The sequence below is a fragment of the Oculina patagonica genome, chromosome 8 (assembly GCF_052425735.1).
Source record: "Oculina patagonica isolate OP01 chromosome 8, crgOcupat, whole genome shotgun sequence".
In the NCBI taxonomy this organism is placed as follows: domain Eukaryota; kingdom Metazoa; phylum Cnidaria; class Anthozoa; order Scleractinia; family Oculinidae; genus Oculina; species Oculina patagonica.
Window position 1 is genome coordinate 5,133,394 of NC_135765.1, and position 14,381 is coordinate 5,147,774.

Genomic DNA, 14,381 nt, shown 5'->3' on the forward strand with positions numbered 1-14,381 from the left:
CATGTAAACAGGCCCTTAACTTAACAATATTTAAATACAAATGTTGTTTTCAATTCTCACCCTTCCTTTGTCCGCCCATTTTTAACTGTCCTTACTTTAAGATTAAAAACTAATTATTGGTGAGATCTCTTTTGTTTTCTCTTCCCCTATTGTCAAGTTAAGTAACAATCATCTATGGATAAGATGTGGTTTGTTGATTTTAACATTTGTAGAGCATTTCTGACTCAACGAGAAAACTTACAACTAATATAGGATCTTTGTGAAGTTGCCTTAACGATAAGTAAGCGTAAATTTGTTTCTGACATGTATTTTTTTTCAGTTGACTAACAATGGTCTTGTTTTGATTATTATTTTCAGCTTACGATACTTTAATTTCGATCTAAGTCGGGGTATTTTTCATTTTAATCTTTTTTTTATTTCCTACAGGTTTTATTTGAGATGTTCATGACTTGGTATTTTACGAAGCAAGTGATTTGGTGTTTTCTATTATGTGCTTATGTTACGGGTGAGTTCGACAGGTTGATTTGTAATAGCAAGTAGTTTTTCAGTATTCTTTAACAGGGGGTTGACACGTAAAAACGTGTTTTTAAACGAAGTTCAATTTTGCTATAGTGATAAACATCGGTAAACTCGAAGACATGTCTTACTTAGGTAAAAGGCCGTAAAAAACCTTTTTTTTTAATTGCTCCCCCCGATAAGAAAATACATTCGGGTCACTACTCACAAAAAAAGCCCCCTCCCCCTCCCTCCCGGTCTGGATCCGCCGCTGGTATAGCGAGATATTTTTTCCGACTGAATCGTTGAGCAGTGCTGAGTTTTGGCAACCCTGTAGGCTATAGCTAGGTGACAAAGAACAAAACTATATCGCAAAATTGCGACAAAATAACATTTTTCAGCCTAGCTGTTTTCAACCCGAAATCTAGCTTTTTACCGGCGGCCGGCCGATCTACTTTACTCGTCACGGTATAGGCGGACTAAGACGATATTTTCAACCGTTCTTGCGTCTTCTCTGTTTTAATTTTACCTTTAAAAAAAAAAATTTCCGTATATTTGTTAGTAAAATCGGCGAGGAAAAATTCACATAAAGATGCATAGAACTATAATAAAAGCGACTGCTCGCTTTCCAGCGAACCTACCATTCTCAAATTTGATCAGCAAAATCATTTGCTGTGATGTTTTTGCTAACGGTGTTAAAATATTTTATAGATAAATTTATACGTGAAACTATTCGACGTTGGATTCAGGCTTTTTTGCATACAAACACTTCTCGTAAATGACTGCCAAATAAGGCAAAAGGCTTATTCCCTTTAAAATGAACAAAAAGATCCCTGGTAGAAAACCTGATGTAGTTGTGTTGAAAAACAAACATAAGAACATTACTTCCCGCTTCCAAGTACAATGTATGTAGAGGGTCTATTATTGGGCGTCGTACGGTCCGTAAACCGCCATATTTTGATCTTCTTAGACTGCAAATTGCTATTATTTCTAGATCGTAAACCGCCAGATAAATACGAATGTACCCGCAAACAGAGTAGTATTAGACCCTTTATGTATGGCCAGGAGAGTTAGTGTTTCAGGGCTTATCTGTGGTAATTTACAACGTGTATGTCGAGTTTGATCTTAACAAGGATCAAATTATTAAATAAATTAAAATCTGAAATTGAAAAAAAAAATGCAAAAAGGAAAAAAAAGTCACATACATATCTCTGACATGATAATTTTTCAATGAGGAATGACGCGTGCCGTAACCTTTAGGTCACTTCCCAGACGTCAAAGCAATTACCTTAGTTTATGAGTATGCAGAAATTTTAATGATACATTTTCCTCTTCAATCAACAAAACTTGTTATATTCCATTTACAAGACTGACAATCTCATGGTCTTCGATAGCAGACAAAGGCGAAAAAGGCGAACAGAAATTTCATTATAAAACTAGTAAACACGTTTTTCCACTTTTTACGAAGTGCGCTCTTTCCGTATACATTACAAAACGGAAATGCGAAAATAACTGTACGTTACTTCGAGGATTAGTATCGGATAAACCAAAAATTAAGGAAAAGGAAATACATTTTATTAAAACTCTTCAAAATAAGAATGTTTCATTTATTACTGATATCACATTGTTGTTTGCGTGCATGAGTTTTGCATGGGCGAAAGTCAGGGAGGATTGTTATGGCAAAGGGCAAGTTATGTTTGGCTAGGACCAATAGACGGTGTAAGGATACTCAGAATGAAAATTATTTTCAAAAAATATTACATTATTTTTATTTAATGAAAATTAATGATACAGTGAAACTTCGATTTAACGAACCTCTATATAACGAAGTCCTTGGTATAACGAACGATATTCTTTGCCCCAGATGGAAAGAGCAAGGGTGGCGCAGTGGTGAGAGCGCTCGCCTCCCACCAATGTGGCCCGGGTTCGATTCCGGCCCGGTACCATATGTGGATTGAGTTTGTTGTTGGTTCTCGTCCTTGCTCCGAGGGTTTTTCTCCGGATTTTTTTCCTCCCTCCATAAAAACCAACACTTCAAAATTCCAGTTCGATCTGGAATCAGTGGGATCAAGAAGAGCCACTTAGTGGAAGATCCCACTGTAAATTCCCATTATTATTATTATTTCCCATTAAAAGAACCTCAATATAGCGAACGTATTTGACAGTCCAAGACCATTCGATATATCGAGGTTCCACTGTTAGAACGATACAAAGCACCTGAAATAACTCCAGAATGCACTTATACCGAGTTAATATAAATTGATTGCAACAATGTGTCGGATTGTGTCATTAAATGTAATACTTCTATAGTCTGCTGACCTTTTACGTTGACATTATTAATGCTCTCACACACCTTCCCAAAGCTTAAAGCCCTTATGTAATGATATCATTAAATCATAACACTCCTCGTATTTTCTTTGTTTACCTTTTATCACCTTGGGATAAGGGCAGTAAATTTCTTTCTGCTGTATAGCTGTCAATAATCAGATTTAAACCCTAAAAAGGCCTCATAACAAAACTGGAGGAAACACGCGAGTGGGAAATAAAGGAAATACGAAGGTAAAAACCTCGTCTCAGTGATCACTGATGTACGGAACATGTCTTACTACGAAAAGGAAATTGTTTAAACGTGGAAGCGCCTCTGATCTGAGAGCAGAATGACTGAGCCAGCTGTGCTGATGCGTCACTGCAGGGTCAAACTTCCGTTCTACTTTGTCGTCAATGCACTCCTCTAATGTTTGTTTCTTTTTCGTTGTTATGAAACAAAACTTAACCTTGCTTATGAAAGGACTAATCGTCTAGTTGAATATTCAAAGGCTGACAACGTGTCAAAGAGGGTAGTTTATTTGTGTTACTTTGAAAACTGACTCAACTCGACCCGAGCTACGATATCATTTTCCGCCAAATCCTTCACCGGATTGATGTCACGATGTCAACCTAACTCCGTTAATTGTTACCCACGCTTATAGCACAGCATAAAAGGCGCGAAACTGCAGTTTTCAGTGAGAAACGTTCTGTACGTGTAAAGCTTATAACATTAATCGTTATGATGGCTGCAACTCGTTCTCTGTACACTTTGCTTGGTGCCTTGATTGCATGGAGCATTTTTGGTGGTGAGCAAATAAGACACTGTTAAAATTACTTGTGTCTGTTTAGAGTCTCGTAGGTATACAATTATTTAGTGGGTCAACTTATTTTTATTTTCGGCGGTAAGCATATACGACACTGTTAGAATTACTTGTGTCTGTGTCTAATAGTTGCCGATTTAGTGGGTCAACTGTTTTAGATCTTATTCAAAGATCCTTGCTACTAAGATAACAACTAAAAAAAATTAAAAATTAGTTGTTAAGTTTTAAAGGCTGAGAATTACGCGTCAAATTGTAATAATGTAACAACAGGAATCGTGGAGAGAGTCTTTCCTTCCTTCTTGCCAACTTTGATCATGAATTGTCCTTTAATGAATTAAACAAAGAACCTTCGATTCATAGTACGCGATACGGCGATGAACCAAGAGCCATTAACATCGATTTCTCCTAACAATAACTTCTGTTATCAATACACTAGTGAGGTAGGCAGGCGCTGAAAATAAAGGAATTTTCAATGCTGGAATGTGCTATAACTAGCTCTGAAAACCTTTCTTTTCAGAAGGATTCAAGTTAGTGCAACCGGGAAAAAATGAGGTATGTATTGTAGACGCAAGTAAATTTGTTTTTCCTGATGAGATAAAAAAAAAAGTGTCGAGATTCACTTTCAGTATAAACATTGGTCCAATTAAGGGGTCAATTAACGCCACAAGTTTCTTATTATTATTCTTATTTTTGCATAAACAAAATTGAGATAAAAATCTATTTATTCGTTTCATTCACTCCAATGCGCTGCATTTTCGGCTCTGAATCTACCAAAGATCATTTTATGATTCAATTTTGACTTTAGTAGCGTTACTAGTAAAAGTTAACCTTTTTATATCTTTGGAATTTTATTGAGTTTAATGTCAAATTCAGCACGTGCGGAATTTGAAACTGTATCCAGGACAACAAAGATAAACACTAAGTAAACTGTGTCGCACTGCTTATCTTGCGGTTAAGTTGAGCGTTAAGTGGGATTTATTAAACATAAGACCTGTGTGATCCTGTCTATTCTTCAAAGGCGGTCCAGTAGTGTTGACGCCAACTTTATTCCATTTGACGCGGTGTGCTATAAAATTGAATTAATTCCTGGGGGACGAGTAGGGCTCCCTGAAATGTTGGGTGTGGCATCCAAGTCTCTTTCCCGGGTTCCAGAGGTTCTCTCCCTTCGATTTCATCTGTAAATTGGGCAAGAAAGAAGAAATAAACCTCTGGAATAAGGGTTAAATCTCCTGACCCTGTCGGAATAGAATATAAGATTTTAGAATATTCAGAATGTTCGTAACCCAATGATTTTAAGCTCACTCGAATTCAATATTTAACCGCGTTATTTTCGTTCTCATTTAATGAACAATATTATCAGTCTACCAGATCATACCAAACATAACAAAATATAAATATATGGCAGCCACCAGTTTGCTCTGCTTGTCATCAAGACACATAACGAACAATTCCCACTGGACAAGAAGAACAGCATAATCTACAATCCTAGTTCAGTCCAGGCGATTTGTACCAAGAATCATATTTTTCAAATGCTTATGTAGGTTTTATAAAAATATCCCTCACCTTCCACCCCCCTCCCCACCCTCCCCCCCCCCTTCCTCGATTTAAGGCCATCCGATTAGGTTTTCAGCCTCTTCTTTGCCAACTAATACAATCAAAAATTTTAAAACCATAAAAAATGTTGAAAAAGTTCGTAAGGTTGTACGGAAAATGTCATTCTTTTCAAATAAAACGCACGCAAGTCTGAGAATGGCATGTTATAATGTAATGCTCGTTAGATCGTTATTTTCAGTAAGTAAAATCCGTAACTGGGACAAAGGTACTTTGAAACGTTCATAAGATGCACGGTGACATACTATATTTCACATTTTTTAAGGCTGCATGTATTAAAGCTAGTACTTCGAGGTCTTTTACAGCAGATGACTTCAAAGCTGCAAATAAAATGGTAACCGTTAATTTCTCAGATCAAGAATATTTTTGTAATTTCAGAACTTGAAAATACATCATCAGATGACAAAGAGGGAAATACAAAAGTACTTTGGCGTAGACACACACGAAGAAGGTAATTTAAACAGTTCTTTTTAAGTAAAACTCGTGTTACTGCTGCCCGGAGAGGTTTTTATGTTTTTTTTTTTTGGTCTTCTTGACCCAAAAAGGGGGGATAAGTCTACGTTTATCAAATTAGGGTGTTAATGTTTTCAATGGGTTTTCATTTCAGAAATACATGAATAGAATAAAATATCTGATTACAGCATCCAGTTTCTGAACAAACTGACTGTATTGTAAGGATCAAGGTTAATCAATGTGGTTCCCGGCTAAGTTTTTTCTGGTTCACTCACTGTTCCGCTCACGTGCGAACCTTTCTGACGATTAAGTATAAAAGTAACGCAGAAGAGCGCTGAAGGATTTTGATTAATCAGTTATTAGCTTTGGGACTTGTTCGACGTTAGTCGGACGTCTTTGCTTCATAGGGCGTGTACTTTGTTCAGAATTTTTCGTGTTTTCGTGTCTCCTTGTACACCCCTGTTTTGACAGTATAAAGCATGACTTTGGCCTCTTTAGCTGCTAAATGTACTTTCCATGTGACTTAGTGCCAGAATATGACGTCACAAGCCCATTCCAAGCAGATGAATCTGGAAACTTTCTCAGCAACAAGCTACATGAGCATGCGCGACGAAAGAGAGACGCTGACGAATCTAATGTGTGGTACTACCAAGTGAAGGCATTTGGAATGTCACTTCATTTAAACCTCACCAAAAACACCAACCTGTTAGCACCTGGTTTGGTGGTAGAGAAGGTAAACAAGAATGGCAGCACAGAATATAGCGATCCACTGCACACCGCCTTCTACGATGGACACGTGAGCTCAGATCCAAGTTCTGTTGTTGCTATTGGTAACCACGATGGATTGGTGAGTGCAATGCCCAATTCCCTCTATGGCGCGCACCTGCAGGGAATCATAGTAGTTGTATTCATCGTTGCTACGTCTCGCGCGTGGTTGGTGAATACAACTACCATGATTCCCTGCAAGCGCGCGTCGTAGAGGGAATTGGGCATTCGGACTGCATTTCTTGAATTTTCTTTCGAAAAAATGTTGAATCCATTTTATAAGAATAAATTAAAATTTAATAAGCGAAATCACGATCAAATAATGACTCACCAAGTCAAGTTTTTTATTAAATGTTTTGCAAAATAACATTGACTAATTGATTGATTGCTTGCTTGCTTGCTTGCGTACCTGGTTTCTTACAATTTCAGGCTTGATTAGTTTTCATCACGTTGTTTAAATAATAATTATTTGAACTATGTTATTATTAATTTAATTTATCTATCTATCTATTTATCTGTTATTTATTTATTTATTTATTTATTATCTATTTATTTATTTATCTATTCATTCATTTACAGAAAGGAATGATCAACTACTTGGGAAGCTCTTTTTTCATGCAGCCGCTGCCCGCCCATCTCGCAAAGCAGCATAGATCATCTGGTGGTTCTCGGCCACATCTTATTTATCGACGCTCTTTGGACGATATTAAAAGCAAGTGCGATATCGCAGGTAAGATAATACTTGTTGTCTTCTTTGGTGTAATGCAAACAAATAATTATAAGTAAACAATGAACAAGCTATATTTACACAGAGGTATTAGATCGAAGTCAGTCACTTCTTTCGTGTCTTCTCGTGCGCCAGGTATCTCGCGTTTCACTCACGAAACGATTACAGTAGCGTTAGCCTCCTCCAATCCGAAGGTTACTCCTTTTAATCTTTATTTTCTTAATATTGGGATTCCTGTGGTAGCATAGGGGAAGGGAGAGAACTGGGACTAGTAGAAAGGAAGACTGGGGATGAGGGAGTCCGGGAAAATATGACGGGGGAGTGGCCAACTCCGCGCGCTTTTCCTTTCTCCCCCCCCCCCCCCTTGCCTTTTTTTGCTCTTTTGCTCGGTCCCAGTCTCTGTTCCGTAAGAAAGGGAGTTGCCTGCGGAGGAGGCGACAGTAACTTACTATCTTCATGAAGACGCTTTTCACTCGATAACTGGTCGAGGCAGTCCAATTTGAATTTAATGTTTTGCAACCTTATTCTCTTGTATCGATTTTCACAGAAAAGCGATCTAAAAGGAGCTCTCCAGAGGAAAAAGAAACAAAGAAAAGCCGCCATCGTGAAGCGAGATCTGTACCTCATAAGCACCTAGAGGTTATCTTGGCAGCTGATCACCTGTATCTGCAAAAGTTTCAAAGCGACCAAGAGGCCACTGACGTACTCTTAACAATGGCACACATGGTAAGAGAAAAAAACATACATGCTTTTTTTGATACATAATAAAGTAGCGAATTATATTTTAAATGCTCTGACTGGCTATTTATAAGCGTTCTAGATTACGGAAATTCCAGGGGTCGTTCATTTTTGTTTATCAACTGGTTGTCTTGTATGCGTTGTCTTTGGCGGTAGACATTTCTCCTGGCCATTTTCTGGTATCCACACCATTTTGAGGATGAGAAGATAACCACTGCTATTTGCTTAAACCTCAATGAACAATTGTTATTTTTTATTATTTAATATACAATATTATTAAAAACTACCAATGGTATATTGCAATTCCTGAGTTTTGATTGGTTAAAAGGTAATGGTATTTGAGCTCGTATACCAAGGACCAAAAATATGGGAGTACGCGTCAGCGAGAACAGCCGGGGAGCTTAAAAAAAATGCAATTCTTTGAGTGTTTTTTTTATAAAACAATTATTCCACTCGCGCTTGTTGGATATGAGATAGTTATAGCCAATGCGCGCTCATGGAGTAATTGTGAAATATACGTATAATTTAACAGTTGTTTCAAAATCTTGCAGGTCAACTCAATGTACCACGACAAAAGTGTTGGAGATATTAAATTGACCATTTCTGTTGTGAAGATAGCATTGCTTCGCGGCGTGAGTAATTACATACTATTTTAACCATACCATGCCAGTGATAACCGCAGCAATTTAGGTGTAATTTCTGTTCTACATTGTCTTCATGATCTGCAAAATGTGATATTTTATATTAACAAACACGACTGTACACCGCACTGGACCAGCTGAGGTTCCCTAGTTAATCAGTGTCGGTTCTAGGGGAGAGGCCGGGGAACCAAACCGAGGACCGCAGTCCCCCTCTTATTTTAGGGTCTGAATGATCGGGGGGCCCACTTACCTGAAGGCATGGATCCGCTACTGAGTTTGTTTCTGAAAGGCCACGCTCTAACAACATATTAGGAATGGTGACAAAAGCAAAAGATGGTAAATTTTAAGCTCGGTAGTAAAGTGAGAACGATGTTATATTGATCATGTCACAAGCGTGGGACAACGAGAAAATGTGAGTCTCCAATTCAACGGGAATCGAAGCCATGGCCTCACAAACACCGCGCTCTATCCACTGAGCTAAGATACTAGCATGAGTCGCTATGAGTCTCTGCGTAGCTCTGTGGTCAGAGCGCTCGCCTGGTGTTTGTGAGGTCATGGGTTTAATTCCCGTCAGGGACTTAGATTGTTTTTCTTTGTCCAACTCTCGAGGCATGAATATGACATCGTTCTCGTAGGACAGCTTTCAATTTAGTGTCGTGAACCAAAACCAAAGTAATTACTCTGGCCAATCACAAAGGACACAGACAATCCAATCAGCCAACCAAAACTCGAAGGAAATACATATTGCAGGCACGAAGCTCGGGAAAACGTGTGTGAACGAGTCACGATTGGGGTTTTTTTATGATTGTTTGAGAAAGTGGCGCTAGCGTCTTAAACCAATCACTAAGCGTAGTAATGCAAAACAAAAGCAGTTGCGAATTACTTTCGACACTCAAGTCAAAACCGCTCTATTAGAAAGCCGTTATGGTTAACTTTAATTTTTTTTCGTCGGTTTAATGTATTTCACGTCCTATTTCTATAGCTTGGCTACACAAGCAGTGATGACAACGGAGCAAAGCTGGCTGCTATAAAGGCGTGGGCAGGTGACAACATGCCAGCTTCAGACGCTGACCCTCAGCATGCCGACCAAGTTATACTCGTTACCGGGTGTGTACTTTACTAAGTATTGGTGATTCATGTAATTCTTATACCTAATCGCACTTTTTTGGTACGCTACAACGGCATATCATTAAATCACGGACGACAACCGGAAGTGCGATGCGCTTAACAAAAGATTCAATGAACAGAATAATGTCGGTATATTCGATGTCAATCTTAGTACATTTCTTGGCACTCTATACGAAACAACAACTTGAAATGGCCAATTCTGAGTATTTTGAAAAACGTGGTCGACGACAACTAAATTTTCGTGTTTCTATTTGGGCTTGAACATTCTCTTGACTTATTCAGCAGGTGCTAGTTCCTAAACCAATAGATACACTGAATACATCTGGATATTCGCGAAATTCTTGAGTAAAAAATAAATTCTCAAGGAAACTTTTAGAATTTTAGTCTTCAACGTTAGAAAGGTTTCTGTTAATAATGCTCTTTTTTTTCTTTCTGATTTTCCAGGAGTGGAAGTGGAGGTAAGCCTGTTTTCTTCTCCTACAAAAATCACTTTTGAGGCAGAGTGACCAAAATAATATTTATTGTGAAAAATGAGACTGTAGGGAATATATTTCAATTGTAAAAAAGATGTATATCGGGGATTACGAGCTACTAAGTGTTTCCTAACCTACATAATAACCATTTATAAGTAATGAACTTTTTAACAAAAAGAAATTATGCCTATTTTCCTCGACACTGTTCCACTGGCGACATTAAATTGCTTTATTCTCGTACCTCGAGTCTTCGTCCCTTCTGCGCAGGCTTACGAAGACCCTGGGTACGAGGATGAAATTGCTTCAGATAAGTTTTTATTTGTACAAAACTTATAAAATCCTATCCGGAAATATGCAAAATATTCATGGTTTAATGTTTCTGTATTTTGTCAGGTTTGGCCGAAGCGGGAACAACATGCTCTGGGACTGGTGCTAGTGTAAGCAATGGTGACCTGGGACTAGGATCAGCCCACATCATAGCTCACGAGAGTGCGCATGCGTAAGTTATTAATTAAGTTGGTACACAAGCAATTTGCGGTCGCAGTAGTAATAACTATTCAAAGTGGCTATGAGCCACTAAACTCGGAAAATTTATTATGAAACAAGAATCGAAAACAACAAACTGACAAATAGAGATTTGCTAAAACAAATGCTGTTAAACTTTCCACAATTCAGTTCACTTCACTTAGTTTCATTGTCATCTAGCTGCTTATCGAGAGCAGGCCGAAAGGGCAAGTGATAGAGTTCCCAACGGTTGCAAATTGTTTTCTTTCTTTTTATTTTTCCTTTTTGTTTTTTGAAGGTTAGGCAAAATAATAATATCATTAGAGAAAGTAAGTTTTGGTCTATTTCAAGAAAACTGACATTAATACAATATTTCGGCTGGTAGTTAAGCATGTATGTACCGTATTTATTCGGCTATAAGCCGAGACCCTAGTCTTTTAGTTTTTGGAACCAGTTAGACTGACAAAAAATAAACCCAAATCACTCGGCTATAAGCCGAGACCCAATTTTTCCTTCAAACTATAAAACAATCCACGTGCAGCGAATCAACATTTTCGTTAAATCACAACTATGTAATTGAAAAACAACAAATCACTGATAAAGAATGAATTTATAAATAGAACCGTACACAAGCGTGACAAAACATTCACCTGAGTTCAGAATCCCATCTCAAATCACGCATTCTTCTGCAGTTATCGATCATCATGCCAAAAGCTTCTGGTTTTCAAACAACGAAACCTTCAAATTAAAAGTTGTTGCCGAGGTAGAAACAGTTCAGAACAATTGCAAAATCGCCAGAGAATACGGGATGATTCCTGATGATTCAGTGAATCTTCAGTTCGTCGCAATTCGCCAAGTTGCTAGCGAAAAAATCAAGCAGATCAAGCGAGTGAACTTTAAATGTCATCAGAACGAAACATGTGCTGTTGCCAGTATTTGTCGAGTATCCTCAATCCAATCAAACTCTTCTGAAGTGGTTTCTTTTAGCAGAGAAGTCGTAGTATTTTATACGGTGGCCCGTAAGTGCCATCCTAAATAATATTAAATAACACGTTGGCTTAAAGAAAAATATTACATTCTTTGGATCCAAAGATTTTACCCCAGACTCAATTGTTGCTTTTGTACCATTGGATCCAAAGTTATAACAACGGATCCAAAGTTATAACTACGGATCCAAAGTTTTTACTACGGATCCAAAGTTATAACTACGGATCCAAAGTTTTTACTACGGATCCAAAGTTATTACTACGGATCCAAAGTTAAAACTACGGATCCAAAGTTATTACTACGGATCCAAAGTTTTTACTACGGATCCAAAGTTATTACTACGGATCCAAAGTTATAACAACGGATCCAAAGTTATAACTACGGATCCAAAGTTTTTACTACGGATCCAAAGTTATTACTACGGATCCAAAGTTATTACTACGGATCCATAGTTTTTACTACGGATCCAAAGTTTTTACTACGGATCCAAAGTTTTTACTACGGATCCAAAGTTTTTACTACGGATCCAAAGTTATTACTACGGATCCAAAGTTATAACTACGGATCCAAAGTTATAACTACGGATCCAAAGTTTTTACTACGGATCCAAAGTTTTTACTACGGATCCAAAGTTATTACTACGGATCCAAAGTTATTACTGCGGATCCAAAGTTTTTACTACGGATCCAAAGTTATTACTACGGATCCAAAGTTATTACTACGGATCCGAAGTTTTTACTACGGATCCAAAAATTTCACACCAAATGTAAAGTTCTACCTCCCTCGAACACGTGACACCGCGTCCGTGTTCCAATATGGCGGACCTGATGGAGGAAGGTTGGGGTACCCCAAAGAAATATTGCTCGGAAATCACGACGGCGAAGCCGAAGACAACGTGACCTGGAAATTTAATTTGCACCTCGAATTTTTATTTTTTGTATTATATAAAAAATTTCTGACACTCAGATTTGATAGTTTACTCGACAAAATTCACGTTATAGCGAGTACACATAAGTTTCCCAATTCACGTTGTCTTCGGCTTTGCCGTCGTGATTTCCGAGCAATATTTCTTTGGGGTACCCCAGAGGACTTTTGCAGTGACGTTTTGCTTTCTGGGGAGAGCATAGGTAGTAATTTTGATCAATTTCAGCGAATATTGCATGAATTGTCCAAAGAGGTGGTACAGATCATTATAAATCGGCAAATTTACGACCTAATTTGATATTCCAGCTAGTTTAAAAGAGCAACGGGGCGAACCGATCGCACTCAAATTAGGCCAGACTATAGTTCGGAGACTGTTCTTTCGAGGACCGGGATCTCCGATAAAAGCGAGTCGAGGAAATTTGATTTTTCGGCTACATTCAAGAGGCGGTACCGGATTCTTCGATGTGGAAGTTGCATGCCTTGTGTAAATATTTGTATTCAGTACACGAGTCGAAAACTTAAACCCCCGGGGGGGGGCACCCTGTATATTTTTTGGTGGGGGGTGTGCCGCTGGTAATTTGAAGCCCTTACCCAATACCAGACCGTGTTCAGCTGATTTTTGCAACCCTATACTAGACTAGACACCGAAAATCCCTACCCTATCCCAGACTTGCATTTATATAGAACTGTATCACTGTCAGTGTTTTAATGGAAAACCATCTGTCAACAACGATGCCAGGATGATTTTATTTACGTTTAGGAAAGCCTCTTTCTCTTCCGAGTTTCTATTCCTATTCTGGACTTAATTCGTTATACCACCGATCAGTTTCCCGGCAAATACTACCCTTTTCTAGACCAAAACTCTCTGATTTCTATACCCTATCCCAGACTAAACTGCTTGAAAACCATACCCTTCACAGCGGCACATACCTATATAGCTCATATATGGGAGTGCCCCCCCCCCCGGGACTTAAACTCCCAAAACAGCTCTCGCGCGCTACAGATCGCCAAGAAAACAGCATAAAAACAAACCTAAACAATGCCAAAATGTTTCTACTATATTTTATAACAAATACGAGTCGTAAAAGCCGATTTTAGAAAGCTTAAATATATACAATAGCAATTAGTGAAGAAATTTGAATATTCATATGGGCATGCTGTGTCCTCACAAACATAGGATGGTAAGCCTGTGCTTCAACCTTCCTCCATCAGGTCCGCCATTTTGGAACACGGACGCGGGGTCACGTGGTTCATTAAATCATTGGAACTTTGGAACCGGACGGGAGTTAGAACTTTGGATTCGGAGTAAAAACTTTGGATCCGTAGTAATAACTTTGGATCCGTAGTAAAAACTTTGGATCCGTAGTAATAACTTTGGATCCGTAGTAATAACTGTGGATCAGTAGTAAAAACTGTGGATCCGTAGTAATAACTTTGGATCCGTAGTAAAAACTGTGGATCCGTAGTAAAAACTTTGGATCCGTAGTAAAAACTTTGGATCCGTAGTAATAACTTTGGATCCGTAGTAATAACTTTGGATCCGTAGTAAAAACTTTGGATCCGCAGTAATAACTTTGGATCCGTAGTAATAACTTTGGATCCGTAGTAAAAACTTTGGATCCGTAGTAATAACTTTGGATCCGTAGTTATAACTTTGGATCCGTAGTTATAACTTTGGATCCGTAGTAATAACTTTGGATCCGTAGTAAAAACTTTGGATCCGTAGTAAAAACTTTGGATCCGTAGTAAAAACTTTGGATCCGTAGTAAAAACTATGGATCCGTAGTAATAACTTTGGATCCGTAGT

General features: G+C 38.2%; 1 protein-coding gene across 4 annotated transcripts in view; it reads left to right on the forward strand.

The window, feature by feature from the left end:
* The window catches only part of LOC144663375 (A disintegrin and metalloproteinase with thrombospondin motifs 6-like), a 39,346-nt gene that overhangs the window by 6,948 nt on the left and 18,017 nt on the right, over window positions 1-14,381 (forward strand). For 2 of the 4 annotated variants that reach the window (XM_078524293.1, XM_078524292.1), the window contains exons 2-11: window positions 427-505; window positions 4,141-4,175; window positions 5,613-5,685; window positions 6,215-6,534; window positions 7,032-7,182; window positions 7,727-7,905; window positions 8,469-8,549; window positions 9,541-9,665; window positions 10,131-10,144; window positions 10,553-10,658. In XM_078524293.1, the coding sequence (XP_078380419.1) occupies window positions 439-505; window positions 4,141-4,175; window positions 5,613-5,685; window positions 6,215-6,534; window positions 7,032-7,182; window positions 7,727-7,905; window positions 8,469-8,549; window positions 9,541-9,665; window positions 10,131-10,144; window positions 10,553-10,658 (1,151 nt within the window). In that variant the 5' untranslated portion in view covers window positions 427-438. Of the gene's footprint in view, window positions 1-426; window positions 506-2,908; window positions 3,609-4,140; window positions 4,176-5,612; window positions 5,686-6,214; window positions 6,535-7,031; window positions 7,183-7,726; window positions 7,906-8,468; window positions 8,550-9,540; window positions 9,666-10,130; window positions 10,145-10,552; window positions 10,659-14,381 lie in introns of those variants that run through there. The other 2 variants (XM_078524295.1, XM_078524294.1) reach the window with 2 other exon arrangements.